Source organism: Rhinatrema bivittatum, chromosome 5 (genome assembly GCF_901001135.1).
Source record: "Rhinatrema bivittatum chromosome 5, aRhiBiv1.1, whole genome shotgun sequence".
NCBI classification, from domain to species: Eukaryota; Metazoa; Chordata; class Amphibia; order Gymnophiona; family Rhinatrematidae; genus Rhinatrema; species Rhinatrema bivittatum.
This window is the reverse complement of record NC_042619.1, coordinates 197,868,559-197,882,481: the sequence shown is the minus strand read 5'-3', so window position 1 is coordinate 197,882,481 and position 13,923 is coordinate 197,868,559. Positions and strand designations below refer to the sequence as shown.

At 45.4% G+C, this 13,923-nt stretch overlaps 1 protein-coding gene across 2 annotated transcripts in view; it reads right to left on the bottom strand.

Moving 5' to 3' along the window:
• The window catches only part of LOC115092303 (cohesin subunit SA-2-like), a 360,840-nt gene that overhangs the window by 37,026 nt on the left and 309,891 nt on the right, over positions 1 to 13,923 (bottom strand). For both annotated transcript variants that reach the window (XM_029603069.1, XM_029603070.1), the window contains 2 exons: positions 10,570 to 10,760; positions 4,973 to 5,135 (listed from right to left, as the gene is read on the bottom strand). In XM_029603069.1, the coding sequence (XP_029458929.1) occupies positions 4,973 to 5,135; positions 10,570 to 10,760 (354 nt within the window). The remainder of the gene's footprint in view (positions 1 to 4,972; positions 5,136 to 10,569; positions 10,761 to 13,923) is intronic.

Sequence of the window (13,923 nt, the reverse complement as noted above, 5' to 3'; positions counted from 1 at the left end):
TCAATAATGGGCACTGAACACCAGATGTCACCTTTAAGCAAAGAACATGATTTCCTCCTTCTCGCCCCCCTGGGGGTTCTGAATGCTGCCTCCACAGTATTCCCAACCCCAGATGACATGGGGAGTGGAAGATCCAACTCAGGGATTGAATAGGGGACCTTAAGAACATAAGAAAATGCCATACTGGGTCAGACCAAGGGTCCATCAAGCCCAGCATCCTGTTTCCAACAGTGGCCAATCCAGGCCATAAGAACCTGGCAAGTACCCAAAAACTAAGTCTATTCCATGTAACCATTGCTAATGGCAGTGGCTTTTCTCTAAGTGAACTTAATAGCAGGTAATGGACTTCTCCTCCAAGAACTTATCCAATCCTTTTTTAAACACAGCTATACTAACTGCCCGAACCACATTATCTGGCAACAAATTCCAGAGTTTAATTGTGCGTTGAGTAAAAAAGAACTTTCTCCGATTAGTTTTAAATGTGCCCCATGCTAACTTCATGGAGTGTCCCCTAGTCTTTCTACTATCCGAAAGAGTAAATAACCGATTCACATCTACCCGTTCTAGACCTCTCATGATTTTAAACACCTCTATCATATCCCCCCTCAGTCGTCTCTTCTCCAAGCTAAAAAGTCCTAACCTCTTTAGTCTTTCCTCATAGGGGAGTTGTTCCATTCCCCTTATCATTTTGGTAGCCCTTCTCTGTACCTTCTCCATCGCAATTATATCTTTTTTGAGATGCGGCGACCAGAATTGTACACAGTATTCAAGGTGCGGTCTCACCATGGAGCGATACAGAGGCATTATGACATTTTCCGTTTTATTCGTCATTCCTTTTCTAATAATTCCCAACATTCTGTTTGCTTTTTTGACTGCCGCAGCACACTGAACCGACGATTTCAATGTGTTATCCACTATGACACCTAGATCTCTTTCTTGGGTTGTAGCACCTAATATGGAACCCAACATCGTGTAATTATAGCATGGGTTATTTTTCCCTATATGCATCACCTTGCACTTATCCACATTAAATTTCATCTGCCATTTGGATGCCCAATTTTCCAGTCTCACAAGGTCTTCCTGCAATTTATCACAATCTGCTTGTGATTTAACTACTCTGAACAATTTTGTGTCATCTGCAAATTTGATTATCTCACTCGTCGTATTTCTTTCCAGATCATTTATAAATATATTGAACAGTAAGGGTCCCAATACAGATCCCTGAGGCACTCCACTGTCCACTCCCTTCCACTGAGAAAATTGCCCATTTAATCCTACTCTCTGTTTCCTGTCTTTTAGCCAGTTTGCAATCCACGAAAGGACATCGCCACCTATCCCATGACTTTTTACTTTTCCTAGAAGCCTCTCATGAGGAACTTTGTCAAACGCCTTCTGAAAATCCAAGTATACTATATCTAACCGGTTCACCTTTATCCACATGTTTATTAACTCCTTCAAAAAAGTGAAGCAGATTTGTGAGGTAAGACTTGCCCTGGGTAAAGCCATGCTGACTTTGTTCCATTAAACCATGTCTTTCTATATGTTCTGTGATTTTGATGTTTAGAACACTTTCCACTATTTTTCCTGGCACTGAAGTCAGGCTAACCGGTCTGTAGTTTCCCGGATCGCCCCTGGAGCCCTTTTTAAATATTGGGGTTACATTTGCTATCCTCCAGTCTTCAGGTACAATGGATGATTTTAATGATAGGTTACAAATTTTTACTAATAGGTCTGAAATTTCATTTTTTAGTTCCTTCAGAACTCTGGGGTGTATACCATCCGGTCCAGGTGATTTACTACTCTTCAGTTTGTCAATCAGGCCTACCACATCTTCTAGGTTCACTGTGATTTGATTCAGTCCATCTGAATCATTACTCATGAAAACCTTCTCCATTACGGGTACCTCCCCAACATCCTCTTCAGTAAACACCGAAGCAAAGAAATCATTTAATCTTTCCGCGATGGCCTTATCTTCTCTAAGTGCCCCTTTAACCCCTCGATCATCTAACGGTCCAACTGACTCCCTCACAGGCTTTCTGCTTCGGATATATTTAAAATTGTTTTTACTGTGAGTTTTTGCCTCTACAGCCAACTTCTTTTCAAATTCTCTCTTAGCCTGTCTTATCAATGTCTTACATTTAACCTTCTGCATGGCGGTGCATTGTACATGCCACCTGAACCAATGGGCTTGCCCTTTTGGTCTACTTAGTAATTGCTATGCCCTGATGAAGATTCTAATGGTGAGTTATTGATGCTGCTGTTTTGTTATGCCTTTGTTTTTTCTCAACATGAAAAGATGGCTATTATCTTTTATCTCACTGTTAGGTTCTTCATTGGTATGTAATCACTAACGAGAACACATTTAAATAGCAAGTTAGCAGCTTCAGACATATCACTTTACTGAGTCATTTGGTGAGTTTTGACAAGAATATTCCTTAATGATGTTGTGTTCCGCGCCTGTGGGCACAGTCCCCTACCTCGTTTCCTGACCGGGCCGCCAGCAGCGTCGGCTCTGACTGCCCTGCTCCAGGCTCGTCACCCCCGCGCGTCGGCGCAGGCCCTCGAGCGAGACGCCGGGTTCAGAGCCGTCCCTGCTGCTCCCTCGCGGTCGCCTGCTGCTCTCCCCCGTGGCCCGGATCCAAGATGGCCGCCGCCATCTTAGGCGCGAGGCCGCGCCTCTTCACTAGAATTAAAGGGACCTCATCCCTTTAATTGCTCTCAGCTGATTCCTATGCACAGGGCCAGAGGAAGTATAAAAGGAGACTTCCTTTGACCGTTCCTTGACTTGGTAACGTCTCCTGTGAGTGCTGTTTGAGTCTGCTTGCTTCGGTGAGTTCCAGCGTCTTGATTCCTTGTTCCAGTTTTGTCTTGGTATTCATGGTTCCTGACTTCAGATCGGCTAGCGGTGATTCCTGGTATTGACTTCGGACTGGCAAGCGGTGATTCTCTGGTGTGTGACTTCGGACTGGCAAGTGGTGATCCCTTGATGTGTGACCTCGGACTGGTAAGTGACGACCCTCTGGTACTTGACCTTGGACCTCTTCCTGACCATTGTCTCCAAGGGCCCACCTAAGTCCCAGCGGCCTGGGTCCCTACGGGCTCCTCCCGGGGGGACCGCGGGCTTCCAGGGGTGAAGCTCCAGATAGCCCTTGCACCGTACGTCTGTTTCTTGACCTCTCAAAGGTCCACCTAAGTCCCAGCGGTCTGGGTCCCTACGGGCTCCTCCTGGGGGGACCGCGGACTTCCAGTGGCGAAGACACACCTCCGTTCCTTGACGTCACAACTCTTCGTCCGCCTTCACAGTCGCACCTGTCTACAGTGCCGAGGGTCAGCTGGTCACATCTTCTGTTCCTGCCTCGCCACCCGACGAGAGAACCTATGGATCTCCTCCAATGTATACTATCCTCCCGTCGGCCCAAGGGTCCACAAGCCTGAGCATAACAATGTAAAGCAATTGTATTTAAGTTTTTTCAGTGCTTCTTTTTATACCAAGTACCTGACATGTACTCAGTACCTTTGGTGCTTCATTTAATTTTTTAAATTTAGTCTCAGTATCTGCATAAATAATGTGAAATTAATAAGTTTTAAAAAATGTTTTTAATTTAAAAATTGGGACTTGCTACTACTAATTACTTCTAAAAATATTTCCCAATTGGATAATACAATTTTTTGACTTCTAAAAATGAATAGTTAATTAAAACTACCTGTTCTATATAAGCATTGATACTTTTTATACATTACACATGGGCAGAACCATACTTTTGCTCTGTATTCATCATCCTTCTAACAAAGCAGGCTCTGGAGCTCAGCTGCAGCAGTACAAAACAAGTGACTCATGTTCAAATATTCTGTTTTAGGGTGTTCACGCACAGCACAAAAGTGATGTGATAAAGTCTGGAGAGGTGGGGTGTGCCTTGGAGGGGGAGGGGGAGTTTGAAGCAGGAAAGCTACAACTCCTATAAGTATTAGAGCTATAATGAAAGTTTCCGTTTTGGAGACTTCTCTTCTAGTCCTCAGCTGGTCATCATCCTGGGAGAGTGGATGGGGGAAAAAAAAAGAAATAAAGACTCTAAATTCAAGACGTACTATTTTTCATGAAGATTTTCCTTTTTTTTTTTTTTTTTTTAACTTAACTCACCTTAAGGAAGCCAGGGACATATACCAAAACCCTTTGCATCCAGTTGTCAGATATTCAAGTAAATAAAGGGGTAGATTTTCAAAAAGCGCGATTTGGCGTACTTTTGTTGGCGCATCAGGCGCAAACAAAAGTACACTGGATTTTAGTAGATACGGGCGTAGCCGCGCATATCCGCTAAAATCCTGGATCGGCGCACGCAAGGCTACTGATTCCGTATAGCCGGCGCGCGCCGAGCCGCGCAGCCTACCTCCGTTCCCTCCGAGGCCGCTCCGAAATCGGAGCGGCCTCGGAGGGAACTTTCTTTTGCCCTCCCCTCACCTTCCCCTCCCTTTCCCTACCTAACCCAACCCCCCGGCCCTGTCTAAACGCCCCCCTTACCTTTGTCGGGGGATTTACGCCTCCCAGAGGGAGACGTAAATCCCCGCGCGCCAGCAGGCCACTAGCGTGCCGGGACACGACCTGGGGGCGGGTCCTGAGGGCGCGGCCACGCCCCCAGACCGCCCCGGGCCGTAACCACGCCCCCGGACCCGCCCCCGAAACGCTACGTCCCACCCCGAAAACGCCGCGCGGATCGGGCCCGCCCCCCCGACACGCCCCCGATGGAAAACCCCGGGACTTACGCGAGTCCCGGGGCTCTGCGCGCGCCTGTAGGCCTATGTAAAATAGGCGCACCGGCGCGCAGGGCCCTGCTCGCGTAAATCCGGGCAGATTTACGCGAGCAGGGCTCTTAAAATCCGCCCCAAAGTGAAGTTTTGATTCTTAACACTGAATGGGGTCAAAAGGTTCTGTAAAAGTAAAACTACTGAAAACAAAGTACTTGTAATCTGTACTAACCTTATTCTTTTCTTTTGTTCTATTATGTATAGTTCTTGGGGATTCTTCTCATGGCACTTATGCCTTTTTTTGTTGGTCACAGATATGCAGGTGAGATGTGAAGCCCATGGTATACTGGATGCTCCATTCTTTGACTTAGTGTGTCTGATTTCTGCGATATAATCTGCAATACAAAGTACAGCATCTTATAACAGAAAAGCAAATCTGAGGAATCTGAGGAATGAAAACATATACTAGGATTCTAGCTGGTCAGTTCAAATGCAGACTGTGATAAGACGTTTCTTCTTGAATTTGCATATTACCTGGAAGATTGCCAGTGGAAGCTGGACATCTCATGCTTAAAGTACCTAGAATATGATTCTTACACTCATGTATATTCATCCAGCCTGCTAAATATATGGTTATTTTTTCTTAAATTATTAAGGATTAGACATTAGTTAATTTTAATTTTGCTCAATTTGTCTAATCTGCAATGAACTCAGTATCTTCTAAGAGGCAAGTATTCAGAAAAGCAACTAACAGACAACTTATCCGGTTAAAGTTAGCTGGATAAGTTGTCAGGGATATTCAGTGAGATATACTGAATATACTTGAATAAAGTTAACTGGGTATTGTTTTCCAGATAACTTTCAAACCTAACTGGCTAAATCTGAATATAGTTGGTTAGGTTTGAAAGCTATCGGAGTATGCGTACATGGGTAGCCTTTAACTTAACCAGCTATATTAAAACATAGCTAGCTAAGGCCTGGATTTTCTAAGGTCGCAGACCTTAGAAAATCCGGCGGTAATGGGGGGCGGGGTGGCGAAGCGGGGGGGGGCGGGCCTGCGAAAGCCGGCAGCGATCGCACCTCCGTGGCGCGATCGCTGCCGGCTTTCACACCCAATATAGCCCCATCGTAAAAGCTGGTGCTATTGGGTGCGAAACTGGCGGCGAAAAGGGCCCTTACCTTTTCGCTGTCAGCAACGTCTTCACAGTGTCCGCCCTGGTGCCGCCCCGACTCCTCCCCTTCCGGTCGCCGCCCAGAACCCGCCCCGATCTAGGTATCGCATGCGAAAAGTCCCTTTTCGCGTGCGATCCCTTTTGAAAATGACCCCCTAAGTGACTGCAAAATGAAACACACAAAAAACAGATGATAAAAATGTAAGGTAGTTGTGAAAAACGCCCATAATCCTCTCCTCCAAAAATGTGAAAAACATCGCGAGTCTATTGGCCCGCAAAGCCTCCTTGCCTCCTCCCCCAGCACTGGTAAATTAATGTGGCAAGCAGGCCCCCTCTTTCATGCCCACCCTCCAGCCATAATCCTCCCACATCACTCAGAATCCCCAATATCTCCCAGGCCAATGGGAGATTGGTAAAATCGTGGCAGTCCCGCCTGTGTCCAGTTTTGCTGTTGGATATACTCTGACAACAACGCTGGTAAATTACGCTATCAGCATTTCTGTCAAAGCAATGCTGAATGCTGCTGGGAGTGGTACGATTCTACTATGCTCCCCATGGCCTGGGGGATTTGGCAATTGCCTGGTGGGGCTGGAGGGTTGTAGCTAGGGAAGCAGGGGGAGGGTGGGTCTGAGGAGGGGACCCTTAGGCCATATTAATTTTACAATTTTGGGGATGGGGGAAAAAGGCAGGGAGACTTCTCGAGCCAATAGGCCTGCAACCTTTTTCACATCTTTTGGGGGGAGAGGGAGTCTGGGTGTTTTTTCTATCTTGTAGCCGTTAGGCTAGTGGGGGGGATGGGGAATCGAGCCTGCAGGCGCAATGATTTTTTTTTTGTTTCATTTTGCTGCCACTTAAACAGATAAGTTTTAATACAGCCAGTTACACATATTCAGATAACTTTAGATCTATTTTTACCATGGATATACTTGTTTAAACTTAGCTGGAGAGCACTGATTTTCAATACTATCTGGCTAAGTTTAGCCACACCCCCAAACACTTCTGGTTTTTATCCCAGTAAATTTTAGCCAGATTTATCCTGCTAAAACTTATTTGGACAAAAGGGGAACATGTTTAAAGCCACAGGTTTGTCTAAGTCCCAAACATAGCTGGACAAACCCTTTTGAATATTGACCTCTGTAACTGATAGATTTGGTGATTCTCCCATTGAACAGTTAAATGTGAACCCTTGGAAACAAACAGGGTCATTCATCAAAACGCGTTATGGCGTTAATGCACGCGATAAAGCCATTATGCATGCAATAGTTATTGCAACGCAAATGCAAATTTTACAAATGTATTCAAAGGGGTGGGATTGGGGAGGGGTTTGGGCAAGATCAATTAAAATGAGGGGCATTATTGCACATTTCATGCCGGAAATAACTTCACCTTTTTTCCTGGTGTCAAGCTGTGTGATATGCCCGAAACGCAATTTGTGATAGACATTTTTGGCCATGGGAAGAGGGGAGAGGGGGGAGGGAAGAGAGAGAGAACACCTCTGGGGTGGCACACATAGTAGTCAACTATTTATACTGCTATAGGAGGGCCAGCTAGTAACTTGAGGTGAGGAACTGGTGGTGGTCTAGGGTTTTGGGGCCAGTTTTACATGCAGAGTGGGGCATACAAATAGCACAGTAGACCTCCGTGAAGCTTTGACGTGATTTGGAGTCTCACAAAGAAGAGATTTCTACAATGTTATCTCGTCCTAGCTTTAAGGACTCTCTACCAGGGTACTATCAAGCTAGGGGCAAGAGAACATTGAAGTAATCTCATCTTAGTCTGACTTTCCTCACTCAAAATCATGTCAAATCTTCACGGAGGTCTACTGTGCTGTTCATACACCTCACTCTGCATGTAAAACTGGCCCCAAAACCCTAGACCACCACCAAATCCTCACCTCGAGTTACTAGTTGGCTCTCTCTCTCTTCCCCCCCTCAGTAAGGAAATGCCTGTCTGGGCACTTTCCAAGTAGCAAAGTACAAATATTGCGGGATGTGAAAACTAACACACGTTGCAATAAACCACATAGGCAAAGCGGTAAGACAGCATAGTAACTCTGAAATTATCATATCCACGCCCCTTTTCCTTATCACAGGCGTTATCCATTCAAAAAGAATCACATTTTGATGAATCTAGGGGAAAGATCTTGGGTTTGTTTTATTTAACAATTTTGAGGAGAGTCATTTATTTATTTAAAGAGTCTTCTATACCGATATTAGTCGAGACATCATATCGGTTTACAGCGAACTATAGAGAGGAAAATTACAAAAAACAGGGGAGTGGGGAGGGGATACAATGAAACCAATAGGACAGCAAGGAAAGCGCAGTAACAAAAGCAACAGGGGAACTTGAGAACCTTGAGGACAAAAGCAAGGAATGCGCAGGAACAAAAGCAACAGGTGAACTTGAGAAACTTAAGGACAAAAGTAATGGCAATTCAAACATTATAACATTACATTACATTACAGTTCACAGGATGAGTAACTGGGGTGGGGCTATTAAGGGTTTTGGGGGAAGGCTTGTTTGAAGAGCCAAGTCTTTAATTGGGATTTGAATTTTATAAAGCATGGTTCTAGCCTGAGGTGGATCGGAAGTGAGTTCCAATGCATGGGGCCAGCAATGGAGAGCGCCCGATCCCTCGTGGATGAGAGGTGTGCTTTCTTTAAGGAGGGCACGTGGAGGGCCCCTTTGTTAGAGGTCCTGGTGGGCCGATTTGGGCATGTGAGGTGAGAGGGCTCGTCAAGCCAATTGGAATTGTGTGTATATATGGCTTTGTGGATAATGGTCAGTGTTTTATAGAGGATACGAGATGGAATAGGGAGCCAATGCAGGTCCTTAAGGATAGGGGAGATGTGATCATATTTACGTGCGTTGGGAGATAGTTCTGGCTACTGCATTCTGCAGCATTTGGAGGGGTTTTATGGAGGAGTAGGGTAAGCCAAGAAAGAGGGAGTTACAGTAATCCATCTTGGGCCTGGATGACAGTACGGTAATCACTGGCATGAAGAAGAGATTTCAATTCTTTCATAACACTGAGTTTGTAGAATCCCTCTTTGAGTATAGCATTGATGTGTTTTTTGAGGTTCAATTGCTGGTCAATCTGAACCCCAAGGTTTCTAGCGCAGTGCTGCGCGTGAAGAGTCTTGTAGTTGGGGTCATTTGCGAGTGAGGGATTAATAGGTAGATGTTGGGAAATGAGGAGCAGTTCTGTTTTGGAAGTGTTTAGAGCCAGATTGAGGTTGTTAAGTAAGGTATTGATGGCGGCAAGACAGTTTCCCCAGAATTCTTAAAGAATCATGCTTAAAGAAGCATTCTGAAGCTAGTAAATAAATTCTGCTGCCATCTGTCAGTGCCTCCATAGATTTGAACATATCTTGCCCTACATGCTTTGTGACATCTCTGACTATTTCTGAGATGTTGGCACAAAATTAATTCTCCCACCAAGCTCATAATCAACACGAGTCTAAATTTATCTTTTAACTGGAGTGGTATTTTTGTTGTGATTGTGGACCCTTGGGCCGGCTAGAGTGTATGGAGAATCCACTGAAGGAAGGCCTGCAGTGGTACTCAAAGCCGGGAGGTGGAACAGGACTAGGAGACCTAACAGGACCTTCACCTATACCAGCCCTCGTTCCCCGCAGGTTGTGCCCTTGGGTGCCGTGGCCGGCAGGACTTAGGCGAATGTCTCCTGGCGAAGGGGTGTCCAGAGAGCAGTCCGGGTTGAGGCAGGTGGAAGGCATGGGAAGCAGGAGATGGTCCAGGAGTCGAGGCAGGCAGCAGAGATGCAAGACGAGGAGGCAGGCCAGAGATCGGGGCAGGCAGAAGACAGACGAAGCCAGGAAACACGCCAAAGGTCAGGATGGGCAGCAGACAGAGAATACCAGGAACCAGGCCGAGGTCAAACCAGAGAAGCAAGCAAGCAGGAACTGGTCCACGGGAGCAGGAATGGAGCTGGAGCAGGTAGGAAGGCAGGAATGGAGGCAGGAACACTGGAATGGAGTCAGGAGCAAGCAGGATACTGGAACGGAGTCAGGAGCAAGCAGGATCAGCAACTAGCTTCTCGAGCAGTCGACCTGTTGCCAAGGCAAGGAGGTCTGAGGCAGCCTTAAATAGGCCTCTGGTGATGACGTGGGATTTGGGGCCGGGAAGAGGTTTCCTGCTGCGGCCCCTTTAAATCCTGCACAGGTGTGTGCGTGCACGCGTGCCGAGGGGGCAGAGCAGCCCGAAGATGCCGGTGACATCTCCCTCGTGGGGAGGACGCTGCGAGAAAGCCCCGACGTGGCCTGAGCTGGAGCGGAGTAGGCCGCGGTGAAGGGAGCGAGCCTTAAGGTAAGGGGGGACCTGGCTGTGGCCGCCCGCCGCCGGGATTCCCAACAATTTTTCAACATAGCTTTTTATTCAGTCAGGCAATTCTGATTATAGAGCTTCCCTCAAATAAAAATATATGTCAGGTACTGGTACATATAGAGTTTGGGTGATATATCACTCAATAGTAATAGTAGCCAGTCATGAAAATTTTTTTTTTTTAACAAACACCTAACATGAGCTGCCTTAGAAAGTGTTTCTCATAATCAAAAACCTTTAGTTTCAATCAATAATGCTGATAGACAAGACTGAAAAAAAAGTCAAAAACCTACTTTCTAGTCTAAAAACTCCATACCTTCAGACAATTTTCGCTTAATATTGGACTTGTTGATGGATGAGCACTCTCTGGAACTAAGACTGCCTACTGTAGAACTCTCATCATCTTCGCTGGCCATCAGTGAATTTTTGTAAAATATCAGTGGATGCCATTCTTCACCTTTGTGGAACAGCATTTGCTCTGATATAAATCTCTGCAAATATCCATTTCTGTACAGAAACAAGAAACAAAGCACAAGCAGATTTAACAGCAGAAACACTTAAGCAAATCATAGAATTAGGAAGATAACAAATATAATTTAATTTTCAAAACTATTCTATTTTTCTTACAGTTGACCTGCTATCAGCTTCGACTGCAGGAGTCCATTGGATCATTTCCTGGGGGCCTTGCTTGCCTCTCCTCTATGATTCAGCTACGAGCTACCTAAATGACAGTGCTTTGGCCCTCCTCCTCCACATAACAGGGATTAAAGTCAGCCTGTGACCCTATCTTCTATAAACTGTCAGCTGTTCATATTTTAAAACAAGTAGTCTTTTCCTGAGGGTCTTGCCTACCTGCTCCTTGTGATTCTTCTCCATGTTGCCCCAGATGCCATATTTTAGCCATGTTTCCAGTAATACCATTTCTGGGCGAAGGGGCTAAACCCATCCAAGGCCCCATGCCACCAGCAACTCACCATGGAAGGAGTGTACCAAAGGGGTTTGCCCCTTCAATTGACCAGTGGGGCTCTGGCAGGACTTGAGGTTTATTATCTCACATGCTGTTTCTTTGATTATTTATTTATTTATTTATTTATTCATTCTTTTATTGTTTTTCATATATTTGATTGTACTATCTTTTGTTAGGTGTTTTTAGTTTTAGGTTTTACTCTGTCGATTCTTGTTCATTTTTTTGTTTTTGGCTGAACAATGTAGGTAATCATCTGGATTGTACGAATTGACTTACAGCTACTATCCATAGAAGGATGCTAGTAATTTCTTTTTTTTTTTTTCAAAATCATTTTTATTGTGAAGACCTGCAAATCCACAATCCCATAAATGGTACAGAAACAGAACCAACAATGAAACAGACAGTGTCTGTGCAAATCAACATTTACATTTAAACCTCAGTTCCTTCCTGTACACATAAATGAAACCCCCCCCCCCCCAAACAAAAGCTCACATTTACAACACTCAGACCTGACACACCCCACACATTCCCCCTCCCCGCCTTTCATCCATTCCAACCATCAGGCGCAGCCTTGCCCCCTTCCCAACCATCCCAGGAGCCCCAATTCCCACCTCCACAGACGGTAACTTCCATAGAAGAAAAACACCAGAATCCTCTCAGGGTTGAGACACAACTAAAACACCAGAATACCATTGAGCGCGGTAACCCACTGTTGTCAATTGACCTTGATACTCAGGAGAGAGTAAAGAGTAGTAGACAGTCCAACAATCAGCATATTTCTTGTCCATGGTCGAGGGTGAACGTGGGTAACCCATTTGCTCCAATAGCGCCTGGTCCATCATACGATGATGCTAGGCCGTGACCGGTGGCGCCTGTAAGGGATCAGTCCAAACAGCAAGAATAGATCTGCACGCCAGTAAAACCACAATCCTGCCAAAACGATCCTGACCCCCAGTGCACTTATCAGAAAATGCTCGTGGTCCAGCCAAAAGAAGAGCTGTTGACAACTGAAGGGGTATCTGAATACATTTTGCAATACAATCCAAGATCTGAGTCCAGAAAGAATCTAAGGTTGAACATAAGATTAACCGATGAGTCATAGTACCTTCTACTTGAGTACATTTAATGCATAATGGAGAAGGAAGGCGTCCCATTTGAAAGTGACGCACGTCATCACAAATGATGTGATGCAAAATTTGGAACTGAAGATCTCAAAGACCGCTATCCTTCAGCTGTTTATGAAGAGATTTAAAACAGGAGGAAATAAATGTTGAAGATATGTCCGGAGTACATGACTTCGACCAAAATAAGGCCAGACGCTCCAGATGTGGTGCCGACCCCTGACTTTTGAGCAGCCCACTCCAGCCTTTAATGGAGTTATGCAAACATGCAGTTTCAAACAGAGAGTTGGTGAAGGCGACTTCGCGAGAGAATTCCTCCGGCTGCCACTTGAAGGTCTGTAGGTAATGTCGCGCTTGGAGATAAGCATAAAAAAACTTTTGTGGTAGGTGATAATTGTTAACCATAGTCTCATATCCCAACACTTGAGGAACACCTTCTTCGAAATAATGAATAGCATACATTAAACCTCGCCGGGCCCATGTCTTAAAAACCCCACTGGCATCTACTCCAGGCTGAAAATCACAATTGCCCACTAATGGTGTTAGCAGCGAGAAAGGTTTTTGCAATTGGTAGAGGTTGCGCACCCATTTCCAGGCCTTTTGGCGGGAAAACAAAAAAAAAAATGCGGGATATATAATGTTTACAATGTGGCTGTCGGCGCTTGCACTAAATACAAGGGAGACCAAGGGAAGGACATACGCGGTAACAGCCCCTCCTCACAATAATTATAAGTATCAATTATCCATTCCCCGATAAAACGCATCTGGCAAGCTACGTTGTAAACTCGAAAGTCAGGCAATCCCATCCCTCCCTTCGTCTTAGAGTACACCAAAGTTTGGTAATTAATCCGTGCTCTTTTTCCTACCCATAAAAAAGTTCTCAACCCCATCTGCAACTTTTGAAGGTCACGCCTTTTAAGCCATAGAGGAAGCATATGAAGTTTATATAATAGTTTGGGAACAATCATCATTTTTATTAAAGCACCACGCCCAGAAAAGGTAAGGGGAAGGAACTGCCAAGCCTGCAACTGCTGCCCAATATTTGCTAAGGTTTCAGGGAGGTTTAAGTCATAGAGTTTCTTCAACTCTCTAGGAATCCAGACCCCTAAATATTTCAACTTCCCGGGGGCTCACGTAAAGGGAAAGGGACCACCCCAAGATGATGGGAGGTGGGAATTAAGAGCCAAGGCCTCCGACTTGGAAAAATGAATACGAATACCAGCAACTGTGTAAATCACGACATTATAACCGGTACACTTTGCCTTGGCCTGCCAACAAATAGAAGGATGTCGTCAGCGAACATGGCAAGTTTAACAGGGTGCCCTCCCAAACTAAGCCCCCAGAATCCTTTGTCCCTCCTGAGGGTTTCGGCTAGGGGCTCAATTGCCAATACAAAGAGAAGGGGGGAAAGCGGGCATCCTTTGCGCACTCCGCATTGTAAAGAGAAGGGGACCGTTAGGCCCCAATTGATAAGAAGTCGAGCACTGGGGTTGTAGTAAAACACTTTTAACCATGAAACAAAATCGCCTGCTATCCCATATTGCTGGAGTACCCAAAACATGTAATCCCAGGAAAGGGAATC